This window comes from Austrofundulus limnaeus, unplaced genomic scaffold, assembly GCF_001266775.1.
Source record: "Austrofundulus limnaeus strain Quisiro unplaced genomic scaffold, Austrofundulus_limnaeus-1.0 Scaffold299, whole genome shotgun sequence".
Lineage (NCBI taxonomy): Eukaryota > Metazoa > Chordata > Actinopteri > Cyprinodontiformes > Rivulidae > Austrofundulus > Austrofundulus limnaeus.
Window position 1 is genome coordinate 30,090 of NW_013952701.1, and position 11,872 is coordinate 41,961.

The 11,872-nt window shown below is 39.8% G+C and overlaps 1 protein-coding gene across 1 annotated transcript in view; it reads right to left on the reverse strand.

Annotated features, from left to right (window-relative positions):
• sh3bp5b (SH3-domain binding protein 5b (BTK-associated)) overlaps window positions 1-11,872 on the reverse strand; it is a 40,433-nt gene that overhangs the window by 23,173 nt on the left and 5,388 nt on the right. The window contains exon 3 of the mRNA XM_014021617.1: window positions 8,737-8,865. Within this exon, the coding sequence (XP_013877071.1) occupies window positions 8,737-8,865 (129 nt within the window). The remainder of the gene's footprint in view (window positions 1-8,736; window positions 8,866-11,872) is intronic.

Consider the following 11,872-nt stretch of genomic DNA (forward strand, 5'->3'; position numbering starts at 1 on the left):
GTGTGTGTGTGTGTGTGTGTGTGTGTGTGTGTGTGAGGATGGGACAGTCAGAGGAGACAAGCAGAGCGCTGCGGGGGAGGAAATCAGACAGTTCGGAGTTTTCCTCATGAGTTGCTGGGACAGCTACAGGTTTTTTTTTTTGGGTGGGTGCGTTGAAGTTTCCTGTTATTTTTGGGAGCTACAGGTAAAGTCTTGACGAGTTTGTCGCGGGTCTGGGGGAATTTCAGCCCCCATTCCTTCTCCTCCTCTCTCTCTGTGTCTCCCTGCAGCGAATTTCAGGCTCTGCTAATTGCTCCGGCACTGCAGCAGCTGCGTTCTGCTTTGAAACGTTTCTTTAGTTTGTTATTGCTACGAGCTCTCACGCTAACGCGAGTGTTCACTCCTCCCGACACTAAGAAAACAAGACGGGAGGAGTCAGCTGAGCTCCTGTGTAGCGGAGCACAGAGAGGGAGAGAGACGAAGTAAACGAACAAGCAGGAAAATGAAACTTATCGTCCTCTTTTTTTTACCGAACTCAAAATAACTTATCGTGCAATTAATTGATTTATTGACTATCGCGACAGGCCTAGCCTAGAGATCGGTTGAGAAGCTCCGATCTCCAATCATGGGGTGGGAGCTCAGAGTAGAGCCACTGCTCCTCCACATCGAAAGAAGTCACGTGAGGTGGTTCTGATTAACCCCTAATTTACACTACATGCGTTCCGGCTCTGCTCGGCTCCGGTCCGACCTCCACAGCAAATACGTACACATTATAATCATGAGAGTGTTTGCACTGGCTGCGCATGGCAGAGGTTGAGTGGCGGTGAGCGGACGGCGATCCGTCAAAATTAGATCTGATCCTACTTCTGCCGGATGCCGGAGCTGCGCCGGAGGCAATTTTTAAAGATTACGTCGCACCAACAGGAAAATAAACGAGCACAACATCCGTATTTTCAAAATAAGACACTATTAGGCAGCATAATTTGTCAGAATAATGTCGAAATCCCGCTATCTTAATAAATATGTGGATATATTTCTACACAAATGCTGTCAGAATGTATCGTTCTGTTTGGGAAGCAGATAGAAACATGTAGCATGAAGCATATGTGTACACACACGATACACTTGGATTTTATTTTGAAATCAGAAGTTTCAGAAAGACGACAGCGAGACAGTTTCAACATAGATATCAAAAGCCTTTATATCAATGTTTTCAGCTGTGTTTGGAGTTCATCTTTCACAGAATTAATTATTTTTTGCTGTAACTTCCACCCTCTCACTGAACTTATCGCACAATTTCCTTCCTCCACACACTCTGTCGGACCGGAGCGGAGGCTGTATAAATTAAGACACAAATGAACAGCTGCGACCTGCACACGAGTGGAGACGCATGTAGTGTAAATCCAGGGTAAGACAACTCCTGAACGCCTCCCTTTAGGAGATGCTCCGGGCACGTCCCACTGGTAGGAGGCCCTGGGGAAGACCCAGGACTCGCTGGAGGGATTATGTATCCTCTCTGGCCTGGGAACACCTCGGAGTCCCCCAGGACGAGCTTTCCTGGACCTGTTGCCTCCGCGACCCGACTACGAATGAGTGGAAGAAGATGGAGATGGAGAAAAACGAATAAAAATAAATGTTTTAAAATGTGCTTTAAAATTCCCAGACTTTTAAGAACATTTTCAAAACCAAACTGCAGCAAATCCTTATTACAGTTCCACATAATGACTCACATGAATTATTAGCTAATAACAGCTGATTACATCCAGAAGTGTCAGGTCTGAGGGTTTATCTTTTATCTAAAGTCAAGACCACGTTAACAGTTTATCTCCACCTGCTGCCACTCCCTGACTGTACCTGTCACAATTCTGCATCTGCTTAAGAGTTTGCTTTGTAACAACCTGCAGATCCTAACTATTTAACAATGTGTAAATATAATGGAGAAAGGGTGTAGCTGGATTGAAAAGACTGAAAAAAGGAGGTAAGAAATTTAAGAGTGGACGAAACAAGAGGGATTCAGAAAGGAAAAAGAAAAAAATTGTATAGGTCTTCTGGACGGGTTCTTCTCTAATGAAACGTTTCGTCTCTCCTCCAAGAGACTTCTTCAGTCTGAGAGTTTCAGGCATAATTCAGGCTTTTAAGCACTGCCTTCATGTGACTGATACTCACATCACATGGCTATCGTGGACACCTAATTAACACCTATTGTTAACAGTGGGTGGAGTGATACTGGCAATGGCAGCACTGTAGGAGGGGGACAACTGAAAACGGAGGCCTCCACCTCTGTTTAATGATGGACGGTCTTTCTTCACAAAAATGGCTTCTTTTCCTCCTCTCTCAAACCAACGTTCCTCTCTATCAAGAATGAGAACATCCTCATCTCTGAAAGAGTGACTGCTGGCCTGTAAATGAGTGAAAACTGCAGAGTTCTGGCCATTAGATGTAGCTCGTCTGTGTTGGGACATTCTTTTGAACAGTGGCTGCTTTGTTTCCCCGATGTATAACTGGTCGCAGTCCTCCTGGCACTTAACAGCATATACAACATTGCTCTGTTTGTGCCGGGGAACCGGATCTTTGGGGTGAACCAGCCTTTGCCGTAATGCGTTTTGGGGTTTGAAAGCCACTGAGACATCATGTTTAGAAAAAAACAAAAACATGTTTCTAAACATGATGTCCCAGTGGCTTTGGTTTTACCTGGATTACTGAGATGCATCAGGAGATTCAGAAAGGATATAAAATTATGACACAAACAAACCAGGAGGCTGACTAAAACAATGGAAAACTAAAATAGTAAAAGTACAGAAGAGAATGAAATGTAAAGACAGAAACACCGAAGGACAAAAGAGCAGCAACAAAGAGGAAATTTGTTAAAAGAAAAGAAAACTCAACGATCAAAGAAAAGCACAAAAAGACTAAATGAAGCCATACTCAAGCCTTTAGCTACACAAACGTATTTTACTGGAAATAGCCAAATGATATAACAGAACACTAGCATTTCCATCTAATCTCCTGTGGTCAACTTTATTAATAAGCAGTTAAACCATCTCACCCAGCTGTGCTGTGAAATGAAAAGAGCGTGAGCAACGGAGCTCTACAAACAACAGTGACAAAGAGTCTCAGTGTTTCTTTTCTTTAGCCAACAAATCAAAGTAAATGACATCAAGGGAACAGCTTTAGTTTGGCCCAACTGTGACAGAAATAATTTATATGATTCTCAAACTGAAAATTGTTTTAGTCGAGTCATTTGACACAGTCAGTGAAAAAACAAAAAAAAAAATTTTTTTTCACAAACTGTCTCAGTTTAAACAGCTGCTTCTCCATTTCCCCCTACAAACTGCATGATTACTAAGAAAAAATACAACAATAAGACAACACAAATACACTGTATTAGAAGTTATTATGGATTAATCAGGTTAAACTAACACATTCATGAAGCGGCCATGGAACAATGATTCCCTAAGTGTACACCAGTAGAGTCCTTTGTGGTTTCACCACAAATAAAAAAACTAGAGATGTGCTATAAAGATAAAACTAGCTCCACTTCAGTCTGCAGCCATAAAAAAATAAGGCACGATAAGGACAATGAGAATGTCAGAGTATAATGAAGGCAAGGTGAATAGATTCAGGATTAAAACAAAGTTAGTTGAAAAAAACAAACAATATGATTTTATGTAGGCATGGAGCTTAATAACATCCTGTCCTGGTGGGAAACATTTAGAGAACATGTTGATCTATCAAATGAATAATAAAATTCAACAGGTTCCTCTACAATTATCTTTAAAAAGCTGTCTGTAGTGCCAAAGTGACCGCAGTCAAAGAGAGTGAATGCTGAAAGTAAATGAGCATTTAAAATGTTGGAATAACTTTCTTCATGATTGCACACAAACATGAGTACACCACTTAACTTGTGCTAATTTCATTAACCTATCAAAGTCAGAACAAGCAAGTACTCTTCGATATCAGAGAGTTGTTGAATGAACTGAGAAAGTCTGTATCATCTTATAGAAAAGATTTCTTAAAGTAAATCAAAAAGTTTAAAAAAAATGGACATAGAGCATACAACTCCTGATTGATACAAACACTTTGATCTTTGAATGGTTGAAAAAAAACTACATTGAAATAGTTTGTGCTTTAAAGAAAGGGAGTAACCCTTTTTGTGGTAAATTTCAGATGCTAGAGTTTTTGTTGTGGTTTCAATCAAACCCAACCCTGAAACCAAACACAACCTTCACATTTGACAAGAAAAATAACTCATTTGAAGCTTTAAATACTTTAACAAACAGGTAAAGATCTGTTGCTTCACCACATCAAACTGCTTCATTTCTTTGTCTCAAAGTTGTTCTAATTATAAACTCAAAGTACTTATCTTAATCATAACTGTTCTAAACTCATCTCTGCACAAATGATCCTGAGATATTTAAAAAAACATTTATTAATAGTTGAAAATGTCATTTGACCTCATGAAATCTAGCTCGTATGTTAACATCAGAAGCAAAAAAAAAAAACAAAAAAAAAAACACTTGAGGATTAAAAAAGGCTAAAAATTTAAAACCTACTTTCCCAGTCCAAGATATAGGACACAATCTGGACCTTAGGAAAACTGGGCCATCACAAGCCAAACTATAAATGTCTCAAGTTTTTTTTTTTTTTTTGGGCGAGACGTACGTTTTATTACCTCTTTATATGGGGTATAAAAGCACAAGTGGGCAGCCACTTTTATTCTTACTGTATAAACATGGAGAGAGGCCTAAAATAAAACTGGGACAGCAGGTGACCAGACAGGCAGAGCAAGAATTCAGCACGAGCTGTGCAGCCTGTTGATGCATCGTGCCTTATTTCAACCAAAGTCTTATTTTTGTGAGAAAATTTCGTTATGAATTAAAAAAAAAGGTATTTAAAAAAATTGTATGGGCCGTACCTGTTGCACAAGTGAAATTAAATGCATAAAAGATAAAAATTGGTGCAAAGGATGACTCTCAGCTGCTACAAATTTTAGCTCAATATCTGCAAAACTGACTATTTTTGTGTTGGTTAATATCTGTTAGCTGTGGTGGCCATCTTGAACTGCAGTGACTCCAACAGATGAATAAATGTGAACACTGAAGAATTCCTCTTCAATATTTTGTGCAGAACTCTTATTCATTTTTTTTTTTTGTATTCAAATGGGCTTTTTAAGCAACAACAGCAGCAACGCTCTCACAGAATCTTTTTCACGGGTTAAAACGGGTCACAGAGGCTTGAAAACGGGGAAGTCCAGCTGCATTGTCACTTCACAGAAACTCTTTCACCATCGCCTGTGTTTCAGCACCCAGTTGAAAATGGCCCTTTGTGATCAGAGTAATGTATTTATCTCGCTGCGAAAATACGAATGCCCTTGATAAATTGGCCTGCATGAATCATCTCGCCACACAGAGCCAAGAAACAACACAATAAAGCCTTCAGAGCCTCGGCTGATCCCCGCGCTTTTCGACTGAGAGCTCCTGCAGCTGCGCGGGCCTCTTATCGAGACGTGCAGGTGGCTTCTTCCTCTGCTATTTACTCACATCACGCAGGCGTTTCACCACGGGGGAGAGAGAAAAAGAGAAGTAAAACTTGTGGGCTGAAATTATTGTTAGTGGTGAGAACTTTAGTAATACACAACATTAAAGGCACAGTGTGTAGGATTTTGTCAATTCTTTTAGCCGAAATTGAGATAATCACTAATGACAATAATAAAAAACATGTCTAATCATTGCAGACAAAGACCTTGTTTTATTATTTTTACCTTATAAAAAGCTGTTTATATCTCCATGGTCAAGGGTCGCCAGTACAGGCAGCCGCCATCTTGTCTACGAAGGCTCATGAAGGACAAACTGCGGTGGCGGCGTCAAAAACGGTTTTAGTTGTAATACTATAAACGTAATATTTGTTGTCTGTCAAATAGCTACGTTTACATGGACAAAAGCAATCGGATTAAACGGCCGTTCGGAATAAAAATGCGTCATGTAAACAGCCCGTTCCGATTATTCTGATCTGATTGAGCTCGATCCGAATGAAAAGGGTGGGTTATGCTGATTGATAATCGGAATGAGGTTCATGTAAAAACTTAATCGGATCATCTTATTCTGATTGTAGAAAACTGACCTGTGTGTGCATGTCTGCTGACTTTCATTCACCCAGTTAGAGGAGGTGGGACAGCAGCGCTCCAGCTGCGCTGCACCGTGCAGAACTTTTCCTCCATGCTCTCTTAACAGATGAAAAAGGAGGCAAACAGCAGATGTTGCTTCGCAAAAAATAAAAATAAAAAGCACGTATTGCTTCATCTGCAGCTCAACCGAGGAGATGAGTAACGATGTCTCTACCATTTTTAAAAGCTGACAAGGGTCCGTCCTGAGCGCACAGAGGAGCTTTGTTTACGTTTGTAACACGGAAGTAGAGCTGAACGTTTACAACACTGTGCATGCCTGGACTTTTATTCTGACTAAAACTCCGGTGCATGTAAACACTTTTCATGATCGGATGGAGTCCATGTAAACTGTACATTCAGATTATTTAATCTGAATATATTTCAATCCAATAAAAAAATTGTGCATGTAAACATAGCTGGGATAATTTTACTTATTAAAGCTCATAATCTTACCACTTGAAACATCACTAGCCCTGAAGCTGCTGGTAGACATCGTGGTTGGAATTATCAAAGGTTTTTGACACCTGAGAGACACCGTAGCGTTTGGAAGTGGGGGGCTGGGGGTGGGGGGAGGACCAGGGAGGATGATTCAACCACTCAACCACTAGATGTCGCTGAAAACAACAAATCCTACACACTGTGCCTTTAATGTAGAATTTGTTTTAACAAGTAGCATTAAAAAGCTAAAGAAACTGAGAAAAAAATGGAGAAAATCTTATAAAATTCAGTTGCGGTATCAATAAACTCAGTGTTTACAACCAAGTGACCACTGGGCCAACACGGCTGCCTTTTTAGCAGCCAATTTTTGTAAATCTTGGCTTATTATTGTGTGCATGTTTTACAAAACTGTTTCCGGGGAGTGCACATCATTTTCCTCCTCGCTTCCACCCACATCACACCCACCTCTGCTCACCTTGTACTGAACTTGACAGCTGCTTCTACATTTAGTTTACCGGGGTACATTTTTGTGCAGGTGTCCAAACACAGCTCCAGTGCTCTTGAGACGAGTTGGAGAGTTCCGCAAGAAAACGGAGACGGGACCGAAATGCCCACAAGGACTATGTTTATCTGTCAAATTTATTGAACAATTTCAAAATCAAGCGATAAGACTGCACGACACTTTGGAGACTCCCCCCGTTAAAGCGGTTCTCGTAGCCCAGTGGTACCTTAAAGTGCCTGTGACGTCATAATTTTTGTAATAATACAAATGCCATTTTGGAAAGATAACACTGAGAACATATTACAAAATAAATTTCATGCTGCTGAGATGAACAGTTGTCGAGATATTTGCATGTGAAGTAACAGGAAGTGATGTCAAAGGGGAATGTCAGCATGTAAACAGAGATATGCTAAAATGCTCAACAGCCCAGACTGTGGGGAGGAATCTGATGCTTCATTAGATTATTTTGAGTCGCTATCAGACAGAAACAAAAGAGTTCAGATAATAACGTTTCAATAAACAAAGACCAGTTCTTTTTTTTAAAGGAGTTCCCCTTTGATATCACTTCCTGTTTCCCTTTTGCTGAGCCAAGTTCAAAAGAAAATAGGCCAGTTATGTATACAAATGGGTAATGCCAAGTTTCCTAAACAAAACTATATTTTCTTTAACTTTTTGTATTTTAAGGAGAAGCATGTCACAAGCTGTGTTTCCACTGACCATGAAAGTGCGCAAAATAGAATTTGGAAAAAAAATTGGCTCAATGGAAACACGTCAATTTCGAAAAAAAATTACGTTTTTCGACAAAATGTTTGGTGCTAGGAAGAGGTGGTTTTTCGGCTGTATCGAAATTGGTGTTTTTCACAAAACTGCAATGGAAACACTTTTTTCGTATCACAGGAGTCACGTGATCAACAACCAGCTGTTTCTACTGGCGAAAAAGACAATGACAAAGACGAAAACAGGAAGTAAAAGTAGTAGTAATATCACAAAAGTAGTAAAAAGTAGTAAACTCACCGACTACAATTTCTCAAAAACACAGCATACGTAGCTGCTCCTAATTAGGGCCTTGTTGCTGGAAAGACTCGATAAAAGACGCCGATGCCTCCTTTGATGATGAGCGCTAGTGTCGCAGTAGCAGTATGCTATGTGTTTATATCCATTGCCGCCATGTTTGTGATGACTTATCGCGAGAACAAACGTATTCACGCGTGACTTTAATAGCATTTCTTACTTAATGGAAACATCAGAGTTGCAAAACTGTTTTTCGACATTAGCAGAATATCGACAAAGTTTTGCGCACATTTGTAATGGAAACACAGCTACAAGCACTTTAAATAGTTTACATCGATTGATTGAGAGTTTCATTAAAATCCACCTGGTGGTTCAGGATATATTTGCTAGCAAATAAAACACACAATTAAACGATGAACCATTTTTCATGATGGCAGGTGATAAAGTTGAAAGAAAACGTCATCTTAAAACACCATAAATGACAAAAAAGAAGCTGTGACGTATTTGTGAATGGCCTTGAAAAATGTCAAACACAGTAAGTGTCAACACTTGGTTTGACAAACACCTGCGGTAAAATAATAAAATTGAGCCAATGACCAGGTAGGAGCTGCTTTTATAGTCCGAGCAGGACTTGTTGACCAACCTGTCTGGCTAGACGGCGGGCCTCCCAGTAGGGCTTCGATTCCTCCACAGGTTTGCCGATCTTCTTCACCAGCTCGTCCAGCTTCACCGTGGCCTCCACCAGAACGGAGCGGAACTTCTGCCTTGCATCCTGAGCAAAAAAAAAAAAAAAAAAAGAAAAAGACTTAGTGATTGAAGTCTAAATGAATTAGGCTGGCTAATAAAATCTGATCTGCTTTCTGGTTGTCAAAGCAAGGAGACCAGCTTTCAATCGTGAGGTCAGAAGGACTTCATGACCTCTGAACACGTGGATCAACTGGAATCCTCATGACCTTCGATAAGAAGCCTTCCAACTTTGAGTGTTTGACATCTGAGCATGTGGATCAATTTTCTTAAAACGCCTCTCACTCCTTTACATTCTGTGACAAATAAAACGAATTAACCTAAAATTAGGTTCAAAGCAGCAGAAGCTCCGCTCCTGTACACGTTACGCTTTTATTCTCAAACTCATTTAATTTGAAGTGAAACGGGGGCTAGAACAGGTTAAAGTGCTGACTTCACATCGAAAAATAATCAGGGTGGTGTCCGTTTTTAACCTTGGGCGTTTGCATAAAAAAAGGAACTCAATTTCCAAAAACTGTGTCAGATGTGGAGCAGTACACCCATAAACTAAAATGACCAGTCAGCACTTCAGCCTCTGAGTCATTCCAACCAAACGTGCTGAATTAGAGACGTGACAAGAGATTACACCGTAAGAAAGACGTGAAACGACACAAGTAATAAAAATAACAATATTACAAACGGAAATTTAAATATAAGCTCATACGAGGGCTTTGTTGTTCATCAAACTCACTGAAAATAAAAATGTCGACCAAAGGATTTTCATTTTCAGGAGTTTGAGCTAAACTAAAGAAGCTGGTGGGAAAGTAATTTCGTTTTATGGGGGCTGGGGGTGTGCTGGATGTACAACAAGACAAAACAATATCATTAAAGCACAAAATGGAACACAATAAGCATCTTAATCTTGTTTTTATATCTGTTGGAAGCCAATACTTTATATTAAAAACACATTTAGGTAAGTGTAGACATCTTTGTTGGCTCTCCTCTGCAACAAACAGTTTTTTTTTTGATTGAAGCAGACTGCAGTGCAGAGTCTGTCCTCCCACTCAGAGCTGAAAAACTGTAACAAACTTCAGCTTCTAAACATTTCAAGCTCCAGGTATTATCCTCAGAACTTTAATGGTATTTATATGACTGCCTTCGAACTACTTTCTTCACATCAGTGACAATCAAACGCAGGTAAGTGATGCCGCTCGTCACCAAAGGGGGATAATGTTTTAGCGTGCGTCTGTCAAACTAAATACTGAAAAAAAAAGATGAAGCTAATTCTCAACGCAAGGTATGTTTTTCAAACTTTGCCACTGATTTTATTTTTAGAGTCCACATCTACAGCTGAGGATATAGGAGCTATAGTTCAAGATGGCTGCAGAGGTTAAATGACCAACACACACAAAAAAGGTTATAGCACAGTAGGGTTGGGAAATATTGCCAAAAAAAATTAATCATGATTAATTGTGGRATTTAGCCGATAACGATTAATTTGATGATTAATGCCCTGGAGTCCCTGGATGCCTGCATGTCCAAGTCACATGTGGGAAAGATTTGCTCTTTGTAAAAATCTGTTCCAAACTGTGTCAAAATTACAGACTTCAGGCTTTACAACAAGTTTTAAATTGTGTTGATAGATAAATAAACTACAGAACTTTATTTTTTTTAATGTTCGTCATATTTGAAGCGGAGAGGAGCACCGAACGGACTGACTGGTGGCATTAAAGTGCCTGTGACAGGCATGTTCTTCAAATGCAAAAAGTCAAAGAAAACATCTTTATATTTAAGTAAGTTGGAACAATACACACAATTTTACCCATTTTGTCCCATAACTGGCATATTTTCTTTTGAACTTGGCTCAACCGAAGTGAAACAGGAAGTGACATCAAAGGGGAACTATTCAACAAAGAAAACTCTCTGGTCTTTGTTTATTGGAACAATATTATTTGAACTTCGACTCTTCTTCATCTCTCTGATAGTGACGCACAATAATTTTAAGAAACATCAGATTCTTCTCTGCAGTCTGGGTTGTTGGCTGTTGTAGCAACTAGCAGTCGACCGATACAGCGGCTGGCCAATATTTTTGGCCGATGTTTGCGTTTTTTCCTTGTATCGGTATCGGCCGATACACTGTCCGTTCGGCCGATCCGTTCTTTGGGTCACGCGAGCGCATGTGTCCGCCCCTTACCCCGGGGCGAGCGCAGCAGCTAATGTTGTGAGACAGAGTGCTAACAACAACAAGGGTGAGTTATGAACTATAAATGTGTTTTAACTGTCTAATTTAGCCGTTTCTACCCTCTGTGTTAGAATATGAGGGAAGAGAGAACAGCTGTGTTTAAGTTTCTTTTCCAGACGGAAGCGCTGCGACATGTTTTACTTTCACTTTCGCACCGCACTGTAATCAGCGTGTCCGCGTTGTTTTTCTTTTTAAAAATGCTGGAGCTGCTCACATGAGGCATAGAAAAACACCTCTATTGTTCTCCCTGCTGGATTAAAATTTAAAAAAGCTTTTGGTCTTTTCTCGCTGAACGTTTTAGCGAGCGCAGCCGTCCACCATCACGTGAACCAGACACTGCTCACATCACGTTTGCTGTGACCGCAGTGGTGATGCTGGTTCTCTTCTGTGTACGTTTCAAACTGTGATCTAAAGTTAACATCAGCTGTTTTAAATGCATTTTTTTTGCCTGGTGTTAAAAACTGGAGCAGCAGAATGAGGCAGAGATGCTGTGAGCACTGTGTGTGTGAAGTCCTCACAAAGATAGCAAGATGTATGTGTGTCTCTTCTTTGTCTCTGTGTTGCTCCGACAGTTTTATTCAGGCTTGTTGCTGTTTTTGTATCAAAAATGCTGGGATATTAAAACATTGTCATTTTATGTAAAAAAATATATTATTCTTACTAATATACAAATAAGAACAGAATATTTAGCACTAGATAAAATAAATAATGAAATTATTTATTTTTAATTTTTTTAAAGAAGAAATCCTGTGTGGTAGTGTGTGTGTGTGTGTTCCTCCGACAGTTTTATTCAGGCTTGTTGCTGTTTTTGTAT